The sequence below is a fragment of the Saccopteryx bilineata genome, chromosome 4 (assembly GCF_036850765.1).
Source record: "Saccopteryx bilineata isolate mSacBil1 chromosome 4, mSacBil1_pri_phased_curated, whole genome shotgun sequence".
NCBI lineage: Eukaryota > Metazoa > Chordata > Mammalia > Chiroptera > Emballonuridae > Saccopteryx > Saccopteryx bilineata.
Window position 1 is genome coordinate 222,798,445 of NC_089493.1, and position 17,878 is coordinate 222,816,322.

A 17,878-nucleotide genomic window follows, 5' to 3' on the forward strand; every position below is an offset into this window, starting at 1 on the left:
GGAAATTGCTTATATATGCAACATAACTATTTTTTTCTTATCTTGTAATATTGTACTTGAGTTTTTTTCTTATTTGCTCATTTTCATTGTTCTCATACTGAACATGAATGAATTCTAAAACTAAATTTATATTATTACTATGAATTCTGAACATATCAGGACTCTTGCAAGCGAGGGATGTTACTTTTATATTTGTTACATTCTCTGCAAAACTTACTGGTAACATCCTTTCAGAAAACGCTAGCCAATAAAGTACACTAAAACAATTTTCTTTTTAAAAGCACAGTGATATTTGGCATCATTCACTATTTTCAAAGCCATAAAAGAACAGATAACAAATATATGAGTCACAAATGATCAATTAAGAAAACTAATCTGGTTCAGCAAGCTGCACTCATGTAAAAAGATGGGTCACTTGTCACAAACCAATAACGACTATTGTTTGTGAATCCAGTATTTGATTTTATCATATATTGGACAACTTAAAATGATTTTTAAACCACATTACTTTTTGGAAAGAAAAATGATATAAAGGTAAACAAGGGGTTTGGGGGGAGAAGACACCAGATGTGTAATCTGTTATCCTTAAAACAATTTATATTCTGACATTAAATCTAGCCTACAAATATAAGTCACTGAAACCTAGTCAGCAAGGAGGGATGCCGGATAAAGGATCCTGCCGTGTTCCAGAGAACAGAAAGTAGCAGACTGTTAGTATGGCTTTCATTGTATTTTTCCTTTGGGCGTGCCATCCTGATGGCTGGAAATTTGCAGCTATCATGCTTCATTATGCAGGAAAATTTAAACTCCGTGTGTGTGTGTGTGTGTGTGTGTGTGTGTGTGTAAAGATAAGTGTTGGTTGTTACACTTCTCATGTGGGTACATGCTCTTGCTTAGTTTGTATTACACAGAGAAAAGCATTATGAGCTCTTTATGACCTATTCTCTTCCAGGTTGTTTAAAAGAAGGAAGAGGTCCAATTCTCACCAATGCCAGGAAGAACATTTGTGTTCTGGGTCTACTTTCATGCTCTACCTGCTCTCTGATATCCCAATTACAACTTTTTTACACCTGCTTGTAAATAAGGACTTGAATGGCAAGGAATACTTGGTCCACAAAGCCAGTGATAAAATGTGCATAATGTTATCAGATGATACAGAGCACAGGTGAATAACAGTAACATAAAATATGGCAGACACAGGCAAAGGGTAGCAGGGTCCATAATGCACATAACATAAATCCCAGGAAAATCATGTGCCCAGGTGGGTATCTGGTGGAGAGACTGAAAGAAGGGTGGGTTTAAGGGTAAATAGGTGGTCACATTCTACAGACATAATTGACAATGAGCTTTTTACCATTTAAGATTCTTTTCCTCTCCTCACTCAGTGAAGAAACTCTAGAAACCCTGAAATAAATGGAAAAATAAAAAGTCCAAGGGCATAGTTATCTATTACAAAACACAGCAAGAAAAATTAAATATTAAACCCTTTGAACTCTAACAGCTTGTTTGAGGTTGGGATCATGAATTTCGCTTGAAGTGGGGCTCATGAATGTTCTCTGATAAATTTCTACTTGGACTCTGAAAAGAAGTGAAAATGAGGTGGGGGACCAACATAACTAACTGAGTATTCAATTATGGCAACTGCTAGCTAATGAAGACCTATTACAGCTAATTTTTTAATAGAAAATGTGCTAATTGACTAGGCTGGCACTCAGAGCAAACATATAGCCAAGCTGTCTGATTACCTAGTTTGGTTCCATGTCCGTGACGAACTAGAACATCGTCAAAGCAAGTGTTTCTGTGACTACTGAGCTCGCTGACTAAGGAGTGGGCGACCAGCCTGAGGGATGAGTTTATCCAAGTAACAGATGATCCACTAGTCCCCACACCATGTGACCTGGGAACTCATCAGCTGAAGTATGCTTACTTGTCCCTTACTCAAAACATCCATGTTCTCAGCCTTGGTAAAGCTTGAATCTATAGCTTGGTAAAGGTTTGTAAAGGTTTGTAGGTGGTGAATATTGCACAGAATTTTTTTTTAATTAGAAAGGATACATAAACCCATGAATCTAATCTTTTTATGCAAGGAAAACAAGTCAATATACTCCAATCAGCTCTGAGTCTAATATAGAACCCCATAAAGTGATTATAGTAATTTTCGAAGTTTCTGGATAGGGCTAGTCTCAAAGTCAAACACAATTTTTATAGTAACTTTCTATTTCATCATCCACAATTTTAGACAAAAACTTTATTTTCCAATGTCATTCTAAACTAAAAATTCAAAACAGATGTTTGATGCAAAAGCTGTAACCAAAATATTCCCCCTTATAACCTGCAACTCCGATAAGACTTCCCTCGGAAATATAATGGTTACATAGCTCTTGTACGACTTTAACAAACCCCTATTTTCTTCTTTCTGCACCATACAATGTGCAGTCTATTTGCACTCATTCAGGACTAAATTACAGATAAAGTTACAGCAAATTTGTTTTCTCAAAAAAGCAGTCAGCCCTAATATCCCTTGAGTAATAAAAGCCTTGTCTTTCATTCAGAACGAGAACTGGCATAATATTCTCCAAGAAACAAACTCTACTTCCTGTGACAATGGACCTGTTCTTAAAATTCTGAATGGGATACAGCTCAATTTGCAGGTGTTCAGGTATAAAGGTAAAAGGGCATTTGACCCCCCAACTGGCAATTATTGCTGTGGTAGGTAACTTCAGTCTCCTAGTTCTATCATTCTATTAGATAAGCTGCCAGAATTTTCAGTTCTGAGTTACAGAGGTAGGCTCAAGTGAATCAATAATTTATACAGATATATCTCATTCATTCTGATGGAATAAAGATACATACTAACAGCCTGCTGCAGCCACGGAAGGAAGCCAGAAAGACATTATATAAAAAGAAAGAGAGAAAAAGAAACCCATTTGTCTGTGTGAGCAAAACCTTTACGTAATAATGATGACCTAATGGCTTATTAATTTTATTTTTCAATTGTTTTAATAAATACTGTGATGAGATAAATAAGCTCTTTATGAATTCCAATAAGGTTGTCCTGGTGAAGCTAACATTTAAAACTTTCAGATTTATTTTTAAATACAAATTACAAATATTTTTATAATACAAACCATTTGAAGAAATTCATGCACCTAAGTTTACATTTACTAGCTGATAAATCCCTCAAATATTTTATTACTAAATTTTAGTACAAAATTACCTTTTAAAAGATGAGAATCAAATATATTTAGGGACTATACACTAAGAGTCTTGTTAATATAGCCTTATGCTGTTAATCATTACCTGGGGAAAATTATATAGTGTTTTATTCACTAATATTATGACACTTTTATTAACTCATAATCCCTGTGCTAACAGTGGTACATTGAACAAATTATAATTAAGAGAGCAGCAAATATTAAAAATGCCTACTTTAAAATTCCTCAATCATGTTAAAGGGAATCCTCTAACGCATGAGTTCCTCTAAAGGAGAACAGTACCAAAAACAGCATGGTTACACTGTAAATTAATAATAGCCTAGACGGCTTAAACAATACTGCCATAAGTGCCTCTTGTCTCGTCCTTAAGGACGAAGGAAATTCGTGACTTAAAAACATGATAAAGAAAAAGTCTCTCCTAGCAATTTTAATTGTAAACAGTGTCTGTTTCTTGACAGATCTGAAAATTTGAGGATAAGATACATTAGAAGTTGGTCCCTTGCCCATTTCACCTCTTTAATTTCAAGGGCAGACAGGGGTCTGGCTTGGACACATGAGCCAATGGCATTCAGATTTGGTTTAGGAAGTCTTTGTGAAAAATCAATTAGGGCAATAGATCCAATGAGAAGGATGATAGCATTTAGAGGTAATAGTAAGGTACCATATTTTCCTACACATAGAGAAAATAGCTTTTCCCTTCTTTTCCAAGAATATTGGGAAATAGAACAGATGAGAACAATCAAAAAAATAAATAAATGAAAGTGCACACATGAGAGAAAATGAGAGAAAGAGGGAGAAACTAATCTCTGGTCTCTACCTAAAGTCCTTCTGCCTTTCTATGATATACTCTGGGGCTGCTGCTGTAAACAGTTAACATTTCTGGCCTTCCAAGAAAATATTACAAGTCCCTTAAAAGTACAGAGAGGAAGGAGACATAATGGAGTACCCTATTTCTGACAGTCAAGAGGGAGAGAAGAGAAATGTTCCCACACTGATCTCATTAAGATGACGAAAATAATGAGTGTGAATCTTATGTAGAAATCTCACAGTAGATAGAAGAGAGCATAAATGTACCCCACGTTTACCCTTTTATGATGCCTGATATACTACATTTATTCTCAGCTTCATCTGATACTACTGCTGGGAGTTTCTGTTACAATATTACAGCTTTACCTTCAAGTTTTGCCGCTGAAGTCATCTGAGTCAGTCATTCAACAGAATTTTATTGAGTGTACATGAAAACGGGTAAGATCTGTTAATGGCAACTGAAATGCATCTCAAGCAGAACAGCCTGAATTTATTTCCTGTCACTGGTTCTAGTAATGGATTAAAAATACTGACAAATGGCATTTTTAAGTTTACAATCTATTTTATTTCCCAGTTCCTTAAACATAGGTTAAACATTCTAGTCAATTAGAAATAGAACCTAGGTATTATTAAATGTATCTCCAGTATATTTTTGGAGGAAAAATCGTGCATTTTCAGCAAACACTGACAGGATATTTTTCTTTGTGATTTATCTCTCTTTCTTAGGTCCAACATAGAGTATTTTCAATTAATAATTTTAAGCTAAATCATTTTTTTCAAGATGAATACATAGCACTCAGAAACAAAAAATTGTGTTGCTGTGATCCTGTACATTATTCAAGCCTAAATGATCCACAGGCCCTTGTAGTTAAGGACTTCTAAGCATTTCATACAAATGATTTAATTTAGCTTTCTTTCTTCACTCCAGTAACTCCAATTGCAAAAAATTATAGCAAACTATACCTCGCTTTATATAATGAAGTGGGCAACACCCTATAAGTTCTAGTAATGTCTCAAAATATGCCCAGATTATTTAGGACAAGAACAGTACAATGAAGCTGGATCACCAGCTTTTCTACTTTTTTTTTTTAAAGAGAGAGAGAGCAGAGAGAGAGAGAGACAGGAACATCGAGCTGCTCCTGTATGTGCCCTGACTGGGGATCGAACTGGCAACCTCTGTGCTTCAGGACGACGCTCAAACCATCCGCGGCCAAGGCTCAGCTTTTCTAAATAATTCATAATACATACATTCTTTTCCCTGGGATTTATTTAGTCTAATAAAAATTTTGGCATGTACAGGTTCATCTTGGCTACAATGAAATCAATATGGATCAATAGAGATGGTTTACACTGTTTAAGCAACTCGGTGATGTTTAAAACCTGGGAAATATATTCTTCATGAGTCTACATTTACTTTTGGGAATAAGTAATTTATACTACTTCGAGGCCAAATGACATTTCTAAACTTGTCTAAAATGTACCTCACTTAGACACACAGTAACTCTTTAAGAGTTCTTTATTACCATACACATATATCTGCACAGAGTTTTTGGAGTTATCGTGTGCTATGATCTCAACTAATAGAAAAGTTCATCAAACATAAGACACACACTTATTACTTAAACTACAGGAATAATACTAAGCAAGGTGAACACAGATTTACTGTTTTAAGTAGGCAATTCCAGCCCTCCCAAATCAACAGGTTCTTTAACAGGAAATACCGAGGACTGGTAGTCTAACTTTATACTCTTAGAACTCTACAAAACAATGTCAGACATGTGGCTTTTCTTAATTAAGGACAACTTGACTTATGAACCTCAGGATATAAAAATAGATCTCTCTCTTTCTCTGTCCCTGTCCCTCTGTCTCCCTGTCTCTCTCTGCTCTTCCTGTCTTATCAATGCTGCTGTCTTTGTGGCATCCATCACCTGCAGGTGGGGGCGAGGGAGTGTCAGTGTGGAGGGAAGTCCTTTACCTTTTAGCACTTTAATTTCCTCTACTGTAAAATGATCTCTAAGCTCCCTTTCCAAGTGTAGTATTGTATGACAATATCTGCATCTTTCAAAGCCCATATAATCTTTACCTTTGCCGGCCCCATGCCTTTGCCAATCAGAAGGTGCTCTATCCTGAAGCTGGACAGATGTGTTCTTAGCATCCTGAGCACCTGCTATGGTTCCATTGAATCTACTTCCTACATGTAATGTTGCTATTTTACTACTAGTCCTCTATGTAGGGCTCAACAGGCTTTGTGAGTGTTTTTATGTCCTAGTCGATGACTTTGCTACTCTGGGGAAATGTGTTCCGAGATCTCAGTACCTGCCTTACAGAACAGACTTATTTGGAGGTTGGAAGTCCATATGAACAGTATTTAGGAGTTAGAAACAGAACCGTAGTAGAAGACCCATACTCTGAGAATTTTATATATGAAGGAAACAGTACACAACCACATAAACTAGTAGACCCTAGGTTTAAAGGTCTCTCTTAGAAATAACAGCTTCCTGATTGAGGTATAATAGGCTTTTGCAACAGAAGAATCAAACTCTATTTAAAATAATTTAAACAAAACCAGGTAAGTTTTCAGTATTGCTGCTTACCTAGAAAAGGTGAACTCAGTTATCTGAGCTTCTATATTGATGAATTAATTTTCTCTCAGTAACAGTCATCACTTTACTAATATCACTTCAAAAACATAATACCTCTTTTATATAACCTGTGTACTCTACTCTGTGGATAATTAATGGACTACTTTAAGCCTGGGTGATCTATTACTTTAAATGAAATAAAAAAGATTTCTTAAATTAACTAAGGGAAATAGTATTTAATTCACTAACACTTTATGACAAAACTGGATGCTATGTTCTTGTTTGATACATGTAAGCACTGCCTGGAGTCTGCTCGGTAGGAACTGTATAGAATGCTAACTATGGAAAATGCGGTAGAATTATTTGTATTTGGTGAAGTGGAATATAAAATATCATATATTTGCATAGTATTGATAAATTACAATAGTAGAAGTTTTTCTATTCTTGTGGGGAACTGGGGAACTTGCCTTGCAGAACAGCCAGTAGAACATGTATCTTTACTGTTTCAGATGACTTTCCTACACTACAACCTTTTATTTTCTTCCCCTTCCAATGAAGATCTAATAGGTAATTGAGCCTAATTAAGCATGCTTTTATATCTCTGACATAATGATATTCACTTAAGGAGATAAAGATTATCTATTAGTTATAAATATAGTGCAAAGTATGGACAAAACCCATCCAACCCTCATAATGAGAGAGGTTATATTACTTAGGCCAGAACTAAATGTTCACCCCACTTCTTCATTTCTGTAAAACACAACAATATACCCTTGGAATTGGTGACAAAAGAAAACTCTCATATGGGTTTTCATAAGGGGAAGATTTAATTCTTCTATATCTATGAGGCCAAACAAAATTTTTCTTTTAGTTGGACTCCAATGTAGTCAGTGATTATGTACAGAGATTACAAAGTCTTTTTCCCCAGACTAAATATTTTCAACAGAGGCTATACAGTACCTATAGGGGCAAAAATTATATTTTTTTGAGGGGAGAAAAATATCTTAAGATATCACTATGATTTGTGGCCCTCTGAAACTCAATACTCCCTGACAAAATCTTATTCCTTAGTATTTAATTCCTCTCACTAAATTAAATAAAAAGTTTCTAAGACGGTGAATATGAAAAAAAGAGTTGAAAAGCACTGATTTAAGATTTTTAAAAGCCAGGAGTAAAGAAGGTAAAACATATGGCAACAGAAAACGATTTGACTTTGGGTGATGGGCACACAATGCAATCAACAGTTCCAATGCTATAGAGATGCTCACCTGAAACCTATGTATTCTTATTGATCAATATCACCTCATTAAATTTAATTTCTAAAAGGTAAAGATTTTTAAAAGCTCAGTATTATCTTTAAAATGTTTTATTCCATCCTTAAAATCAGGGTTGACTTTCATTTTTACCAATTACTGTCTACACTTGATATAATTTCCACCTTTCCTTGCTTTTCTCTAATTTTTTTCATTACCTCCCTTTGAGCCCGTAACTGATGACTGGTGTGACATGAGCAATGGTCATCTTCAGTCTGTTACTGATCTCCAGAGTTACCACGGGCTGAGTGTGGGACCTCTGCTATGACAGCCAAGTAGGAGACGTGACACCGAGTCCTAGCACAGTCTCATTGTGCCGAGACTGACCACTGTCTTTACATCCAACTCTGGCTGTCATAGTCAATGGTGGTAAGATGGCAAGAAAGGAGATAATGACAAACAGGAACAGCTTTCTTAACAACATTTCAGGTTAACTTCTCACTTGGTAAATTAACTCAAATACATTAATAATTCTAAGGTTTATCTTCATAACTGGTCAAAATTGAACAAACTGGACAACAGAAAGTATTCTACTCATATTTCTTAATAGTTGATACAAAGGGGCATGAAAATATGTGGAGAGTGAACTTACTGGCTAGACCAGGGGTAGTCAACCTTTTTATACCTACCGCCCACTTTTGTATCTCTGTTAGTAGTAAAATTTTCTAACCGCTCACTGGTTCCACAGTAATGATGATTTATAAAGTAGGGAAGTAACTTTACTGTATCAAATTTATAAAGCAGAGTTACAGCGAGTTAAAGCATATAATAATAATTACTTACCAAGAACTTTATGTTGGATTTTCACTAAGTTTGGCAGAATAAATCTATATAAAATAACTTACCATAGTTAAATCTATCTTTTTATTTATACTTTGGTTGCTCTGCTACCGCCCATCATGAAAGCTGAAATGCCCACTAGTGGGCGGTAGGGACCAGGTTGACTACCACTGGTAGAGTATAATAATGACTGTATTTCCAACATGTTATAATCTTTCAGAAGTTATTACTCTTATTTTCCAAAATTTTACTAAAATAAAGTATATAATTATCTATTTTTTTTCCAAAACACTTTACATAAAAATATTTTGTAATGGAATATGGCTTGCTAGTTTGTTCAGAATGCATGTCCCTAGCAATTTCAATTAGACATGGAAAGTAGAAAATTATCTAGAGGATATGAACTTTGCTTTAGAAATCTGGGGACAGACAGTAAGACAACTCTGATTTTATTATTTTATAATTTTTAATCCTTAGTCAACTCTGTTTTAAGATCTGGACCATGCAACATGGTTTTGAAGAATGTAATAAAGGTCTTAAGGTTTAAACTAGCTGATAAGTAATGGAGGAGGCTGCTGGAGGGAACGGGACAGCAGCCACGCAGCACAAAGGGACTGCAGTCAGGTGTGGCTGCCCTCTCCACCCCCCCTTCACTGTAGATACCATTAAGGTTCATGAGAAGGCTAATTCTTAGACTCAGTATCATACCATAGTTATTTTGCTGATACCTATGGTTCACGTTTGATTATAATATAGTACAATGGCACTGTATCTTAAAAGAAAGTGAGACAATTCTTTTTTTCCCAAATTAACCACTGACAAAAGGTCCCCAGATGACAGCATCTTACTTCTTCCTGCTTTGGCAGACAAAGAAGGGAGAGTAGAGATAATAGAATGTGTGTGATGTGCTATAAGAATTAAATTCTTATTATAAATATAAAAAATGTGAGAGAAATAAGCTTAGTAGTTTACTCTGCGGCTTTGTGATGATCTTTCTCCAAAGAGCAGGAGGCCCTTTTGCTGACTTCTATGAAAACAAACCAGAAAGTGCACTGGCATCATTTAAAGAGAACGAAATAGTGATTTGAGGAGGTGCTGTATCTGTTTACATTAGCAGTTACAAAAACAAAATGGAACTCTAAACGGACCCAGAACATCATTTGTCCAGAAGGATTAAAGGAGAAGTCTAGTCAAAATACTTTGTACCATTTAATATCTGATTTGTTACATTTCCTGAGTCAGGGTGATTTTTAGCTAATTGTGATCAATCCTAAAACTAAATTTGCTTTCAAATCATGGTTTTTGATGCAATTGTAAGAATTTATCTGCAGTGCTTTGTGAAAGGCATCAATTGAGAAAATTTTATTTTTCAGAGGCCAATGGTTGAAAAAAAAAATTCTCCCTTGGAATTCAGATAATTTGGGGAAATATATATTTTGCATATCAGCTTGAAGTGCCAGCATGCCCATGTGAATTAAGCACACAATCTCTTTACTGAGAATAAAAATTTAGTACTAGAATCTTCTAGGTGTCAATAATTTTTTGACTTTGTAAAAGAAATTGTAGGCAACTTTGGATGTATGCTATCTTCTAAATCAATAAAATTCTATATAGGTTTTCTTATCTCACACATTTGTGAAGGCAATGTTTAAAATACTTTTAAAATGTGTATACATTAAATTGGGAGTATTGTTCAGTAAGCTTAGTAAGTGTTTATATCAGAGGAAGGCATAAGTAAAGAAGGCTTTGGAATTTTAGATTTATATAACTTCAGGAAAAATCGATAATACAAGGGTAGGATCAACAGTTGTAGATAATTTTGCTTTAGTAATTTTTCTTTGATTTTTGGAGGTCCTTTTGTTTTGCTATTGCAGAGAAGTAACAATTTTATATCTGGAACATTTCCAGTTTTTCTGCTAATCCTAAAATTAAATTGTAGCAACAACAATAAAAACCTTCTACCAAAATTATTTGTAAACTTCCATGGATTGTAGCATAATGTTGTTGGTGTGGTATTATTGATGTCTCTGGAATTTTTCAAATAGAAATTTCTGTTGGAAACCTAAAGTTACCTTCCACACGTAGTGCGACCAACCACCCTTTATTGCTTAGTAATCTGAACGCTAAGACTTGATCTACAGGTAATGTAAATGTGCCTTTGTTTTCACATTAATATTTCCCCTTAAGCAATGCTCCCTTTTTAGTCTCTGATCCTGAAAGTCACTTAAATTGTCCTTAGTTTTTTTTATAATAACGTCTAGAAGAATTCCTGTGTTGTTTAGCAGCAGCAGGTTTTTTACAGAGGAAGCACTAGAGGCATCCTCCAGAGCTGGCTGACTGCAGAACATTGCATTCTATCCCATCACCTCTGCAAGTCACTTCCTCCTCCTCTGCTCCTGCTTCCTCCATTGTCTTGTCTTTCCTTTTTATCATTTAGCTACACACAGCTGCCTCATGTCATTCTTTGCACACATCATTCTGTTCTTTCTCTTTTCCTGTATAATGGCCCAGCTTTTCTGAAAGTAACTGTGGTCCGGAGTGTGATCCTTGACTAAAATGGGGATTGAATGCAGGTGGAGCACAAATTACAATATTTGGAGGCAAAGGAAAACCTAGCATTTGAAAAGGACCCAGAAAGGAATGAGTAAGGAGCCAGAGTGGCCCGGATGAATTGCTGTAGAGGAAATTCTCAGTTTTGACACAAAAGTAACACATGGGCAACAAGGAAAACCTAGGGATAGAATCTCCAAGGGAAGCCTGTCTCATAGGTTGGTAAGTATACAGTGAGAAGCCAGTAGCAGCCCTCAAGATCTGAACAGAAACAAATGTGTTTTATGAATAACAGTTAAGCATTCATGCCGTTTTGGAGCACAAGGTACTTTGAAGAGTTGACATCCTTCATAATTCATGTTCATTGTTCCTCTAAGTAAAATATGTGCCTCCCTGTAGTTATTCTGTTAGGAATTGTACTTTAAAGGCAAGAGGACATTTTTGATAATGCACATCTTAAACTTTTCATTAAACTACCAAATTTAAATTCTACCTTTTTGTGCACTCTGACATTTTTGTCTGGCATTTTCATTAATTTTGCGACATACATAAATGTAGCTGAAATGTTAACTGATCAATACTTTGTCTCTCTCATGTAGCACTAGCACTCTGTTCCCTAAGGACCACACAGCAGAACAGAAATTAAATGTGTAAAATATCAAATGTTAATGTTAAACACAGCGGCACTTACTGTATAACGACAGAAAAGGCTAAAACAATTCCAAATGGACAGATGGTACCACAAATTATCTACAATCACATCTAAAGATTAAAGTTTGTCCTGTAAAATAATTCTCTGACGCACACTGAAGTGTGTCCTTTTACTGATAGCTCAGTTGTCCAATTATTTCTGTGCTCATTACAGTGAGAAATGACAGTACTGAAAAGAGAGAGAATGTGCACTCCTTTTTCCCCCGTGTTGCACCCCCTGACATCCGTGAGAACACAAATGTCTGGTCGAGAGCCTGATGAAAATTAGGCCCAATTTCTGCGACATTTCCACGTCTACAGTAGACGATTTTAAAAAGACAAGCGGTGCCTTCTCTACCACATCCACCCGTGTTCGCGCTAGGCATACAATATTCATAATAAAATTTAAAAACCTAATTCGTAGCGCAAAACCGAGGACATTTGCTAGGAATGTGTGTGCTTATATTGCATCCATCACCTTCCAGGACGATTTCAGCTTCTACTGTCATCAGCTGGCGTTAAATGCTCCCCCTAGCACACAGGGACCCGGCTAGAGGCTGGAGCGGCTCTAACCCTGCCTTTCTCATTCTCTCCACTTTACTTGACATTAGGACAAAAAGTTATTGTTTTCCTGTTTTTATCTCATTAGTCTAGATTTATTTGTGGATAGTATATTAGAAAAGAAAAATAAAACAGAATAGAGAAAAGGCACTTAAACGTTTTAAAGTTGACTGATCTGGGCCTCAGCTCACGCCGCATACCGATACAAATGCGCATGCTCCATGAGGCCGCTGCATTGATGAAATGTGGGCCAAGTAGAGCCGATATTATAATAATAGACCCATGATCCAGCCACAGGGAATGATGGGAACAATATGTTTGTAACAATGGGGTGCTGCTCCTACTCTTCTCCTAATAGAAAGCTGTTCTTTTCAACAAAATGGCCTAAAAGGGCTCTTGTAATGCAATGATACCACTGAAACATCTCCTTTTTAAGTACTCACATCATTTAATATCTATAAGTAAAAATCCCAGCATAGTTGTTTTTTTCCTGAATTGTTATAATACTAAGATTACACAGTACACGTTTAATAGTTTTTTTAGAAAGGAAATAATATCTGCTGTGTGACTTTGGCCAAGGTACTTAACTTCTCTGTGCCTCAATTTTTTCCCTCTGTATATTGGAAAATAATAATATCTACCTCATAATAAGGTTGTTGGGAATATTAAATCCATGTTTAGGAAAAACTGCTTCAACAGCAACAAGCTATGTCTATCATCGTTTAATAACTAGCTTTATTAAAGCAAACTCCTATTTATCTGGCATCATTGAATAATGAGCTTCTCCACATTAAAAAAAAATTTCAGGTGGGTTCACTAGTTAGTCGATTGATTTAGACAGCCATTTATATTGGGAGCCTACTAAATGCCAAATACCCCATAGGTGATGCTGAAGTATCAGTGGAAAAGGCAGGGTTCCTATTTTCATGAGTCCCATTTTAGACAAGTGAAGTTTGGTTTTGTCATTCCTTGCTTTAGACAAGTGAAGTTTGGTTTTGTCATTCCTTGCTTTAGACAAGTGAAGTTTGGTTTTGTCATTTATTCACATTCAATAGAATGTAATTCAGCATTTCTCTTTTTTTCTTTTTTTAATGAAATGGTTAATATTGTTGCTTCTTCTCAAAAGTACTCTTCATGTGTGTTCACATATTAGTTTGTGGCCTCTTTTTCACCGTCGGTGTCAGCAGTTCCTTTGTCTACCTTTATTGTGCCCGGCCTCAGTTTTTGCAAGCATCTTGCATTCAGCTTGTTTCACAGGACTGAGTCTGTTAGCAACTGACCACCAGCTAACAGACAGATTACATTTCTTACCCAAAGAACTTTGACTGTCTTACAGTGAAAGCACTCAAGTATTATCGTGTACATGTACCTAAATTCCTCAGAATTTCAGAGCCTGTGCTTTTTTTTTTGTTTTTTTTTTTTTTTTTTAATCAGAAAGATATTTTAAACAAAGTGTGTCACCTTGAATTCACTTTACCTGAGTGACATCTAGAAGCGAGGTGAATTTTATGTAGACTACAACAAAACACATTGTAATGCTAAAGTGTTAAAAACAAATGTTCCTGAACAAATTAGATAATTATGTAAATATCTCTGTTTTTAAAATTTGCAAACAGCTGTGGGAAAGACTTTGGAAGGAGTCAATCAAAGATAGCACCAAATCTTTTTGGTAGAATATTACTGTGTCTATGATAAGGCTCCATGGAACTTGGATGTAATGGCATAAAATATACAAATAAACTTAGTATCATTTTTTCCTCATTAACGTCAAAGTGATTCTATGACAGTGGAAAATCGTAATAAAGTTTGCTTAAGGGTACCCCGTGTACTTAGTATGGGAAGGAATGAAAGAATATTGACAGAGGCAGAGTTTCCTTTCTAAAACTTGATGATGACGATCTCTTTGTTTGAGGAGACAACAACATGTCTATGGGAAGCAGGATGCCTAACTTTCTGGTAACTCACAACATAAAGGGATATATACACCCTTTGTTCCAAGTGCTCAGACATTAATGAGAGTCCCGTACAAGGCCTGAGAGGAGGACAGAGCTCAAAGTACTAAACAGATGTGCACACACTCATTTGAATGGTAATACTAAAATGTTGATTTGTTATTACAGTTAAGGTTTTTCTTGTAAGCTCCCACAATAAAGTCATATTATGCTAAGCCAGCAACTGTAAGGAAGCATAAGGTACTCATATTCTAACATATATGACAATAAAATAAAAAAAATTTAAAGAAGGACACCCTTAAACTTCAAACTGAAATCCTGAATAAGCAAAAATAATGTGAAAGCAGATAATTCCAGCTAAAGCTCAGAGGAAAGTATTCTTTCAGGTTTTCTGGTTTTGCAAGTTGGTCTCCTCAGCAGTTTTTAAATAACCAAAGTAAAAGGCTACAAGATGAACACTGTTAGAGGACTATTTGGATCTATCAAATTCTCACTGTGCCTTTTTAAAAACTGGAAATCTCAAAAGTAATAAGATGCCACTTAATAGGTCACATTCAGTTCAAATAGATTCACATATTAAAGAAATACCAGCTAGTATTTTGCTGTCAATGATTTTCATATTTTTAAAAAATATTTATAGAGTGAATACAATTAAAATGAGGATGGCCAAGATAATATTAAATTTTTTAACACTAACTACTTTTCTTGGCTCTGCTATTGGGATTTGGGATTATGCAATATATAAAATTTTACTCTTTAGCTGTCATGGAGAAAATTGTACATTGGGCGGAGATGTCTTGTGTTCTGGAAGGGGGGGGGTGTATTCTTGGATTCAGACCTTGAATAATCCATCAGGTTCTGCCCACGGCAAATCTGTCCAGTCAAGTCTCAAAATAGGAGTTTTAAAATGGCCACATCAACATAACTGTTACTATAGCCACAGAAACACACAGCTCTGATTACTGAATTTAATGAATAAGAATGTAAGTAATACAGTATGATCATACCACAAAAGCAGCAAGGCTCCTTGGGGGTGAGTCCCAATCAAAGCAACTATTAACGTAGTATGCAGCATTTATAAGCACCATGACACAACGCTTTGTTCTGATAAAGTTTCTTAGTAGCAGCTGTAAGGAAGATGAAATATTATTAGAATTTGCAGGACTAAAAACCATCAGATATGCTACAAATTCTTCAAGCTTACTGTGCTTTAAAAAGGATTCAGAAAGTTAATAAAGGTGTAAGAATATACCAAGCAATTTGGCTCATGAGTGAAAGGAAAAGAAGTATCTCTGAAGAAAGTAGAAGAAACTGACTTATAAGAACAATTTATCAGATAAATATATTCTTTAAATAATATTATCAGGTAGGTTGTACTATAGTTGTTCAAAAGAAAAAAAAATCTCCAAAGGATTAAAAACATTTTTGCTACACACATACTGCAAACCTTAACTATATTTTTAAACGCTTTAATTTTATTGAGATTTTAAGATTCCTTAAATGCTTTAATTTCAAGCTGTTGCAAAGTGAAATGGGTAATTTGAGATGTTTTTTATTTAGGATCTTAGAGAAAAACCTGCCAAGTATTGCTTTATTGTAGTAAACATTTTCTTATGACTATTTTAGTAGGATTCTCCCTTTTCTATTATCACATTCTCCCTTTTTTTCTTTCTCTTTTCCTTTCCTCCTATCTCTACCTTTCTCTTTCCCACCATAAATTTAACCTATAGTTTCTCATGATTTTGTATTTAGGAAAAATTTATCGCAACCAAGTGCTTTACAAAATCTTTTACTAAAAAGGGTATATGAGAATTGATAAAATTTAAATTTAAAACTAAGGTATGACTACAACTATAAAATGAACAGCTTGGATACTAAATGATGTTCAAAAAATTACAGCTATGTTAATAATTAGAACAGAATGTCTGAAAGTTAATATTTTGTTACTTCCAAATATACTTCAATGCTGATCTGGTATTTTAAAGACGTAGCTATGTAAAGTTTACTGAGGTCAGATGAAAGAAATACATATGTGTAAATATAGATGCAAGTACGTGCACATCAGCTTTAACAAGTTATTCAAATTTAAATTTCTTTCAGACAAATTTCAGAGTCTACCTACTTGTTTTCCTTCTTGGCCCCTGATCACTTCCTTTATGGGCTACTTTTATTAATTTTATTTATAATTGTGGGAAAATGTAATCTGTATTTCTATTTAAACAGATATTGCATTTGTAACTCAGATATTGTCTTTAAAACAACCCAACATTACACAGTTTATAGTGAACTGATTGAAAATAGAAATCTTTTACTCTTCTGATAGCAAAAAAATGATTAAATATTTTAAACACACAAATGATTTCTGTAAACTTTATAGATATATCAAATGCATTTTATTTTAGCTGTGTTAATAAGAAGTAAACATTCTTCTAAAGGGTTTGCTCTTAGTACTCTTTCTTAACTTGACTCAAACCTAATTAAAACTATAAGTCTAATTATAAGCTATCAAGCCTAATTTAAAATTTCTTTATGACAGAAAAATCAGAGTTCCCGATTTTCTATTTTCTAAGTTGAAAATGGTAATGAAATTTCACTTGGAAAAGATCATAGTCAAAATCTAATTAAGAAGGTTTCCTTTAGAAGATGGAGCCCCTCTCTCCTGGATTAGAGGGAAGAGCTAATGCTGGGCTCGCTTTACACACACCTGCACCATACCTGTGGGTGGTCTAAACAAATATTTAAACCTCAGCTTTTGGTGTTCTCATTTACACATTCCATGGCAATCAAATTGTATATTATGTTCAAAATGGTCGTTTTGCATGAATACATAGCCATTCTATGCAGCATCCACAGTATCCCCTTTTTCTTCTTGACCACCCCCATCCAATTTATTGGTTTGGTATTGTCCTTGTTTGATCATTTAAGAAAAGGAAGGGAAGACAGAAAAAGAAAGAAAAAAATAAAGAGCCATTTCACATAAGTAGATGATCAAAAATTTCAGTCTTCCCCCAACCTCCACACCTCCAAAGTTTATTTGAATTTAGTTAGATGTGTTACAGATACAATGAGGTCTTCCCAGAGGAATTAATCTTTTCTTGCTTTTTACCTGTTTAGAGAGTCTGTTTTCCTCTTCAATGTACTTCTGTTCTTTGGGTATTAATGTTCGTAAGCTGGCTTTCACCTATACATCAACATATGTGTCTGTTATGAATTAATATATTACAAATGCTTACAAGTTTTTTACGCACTTCAATTTGCAATAATATCTAAAGTTTCAAAGTCCTGGCTGCTGTGCTCATAAAATATAAATGTACACAGTGGCACATGCATGCACTCCATTTTTTAGGCAGGCAGGCAGGCAGGCAGCGGCTGGAGTTCAGCGCAGCGGCAGTCGCCAGCTATAACAGAAAGTGTGGGTGTGCCAGGCA

The 17,878-nt window shown here is 35.1% G+C and overlaps 1 protein-coding gene across 8 annotated transcripts in view; it reads right to left on the bottom strand.

The window, feature by feature from the left end:
* MCTP1 (multiple C2 and transmembrane domain containing 1) overlaps positions 1-17,878 on the bottom strand; it is a 580,456-nt gene that overhangs the window by 164,048 nt on the left and 398,530 nt on the right. For 7 of the 8 annotated variants that reach the window (XM_066273828.1, XM_066273827.1, XM_066273825.1 and 4 more), the window contains 2 exons: positions 17,557-17,631; positions 15,458-15,577 (listed from right to left, as the gene is read on the bottom strand). In XM_066273828.1, coding sequence (XP_066129925.1) covers positions 15,458-15,577; positions 17,557-17,631 — 195 coding nt within the window. Of the gene's footprint in view, positions 1-15,451; positions 15,578-17,556; positions 17,632-17,878 lie in introns of those variants that run through there. The other variant, XM_066273832.1, reaches the window with a different exon arrangement.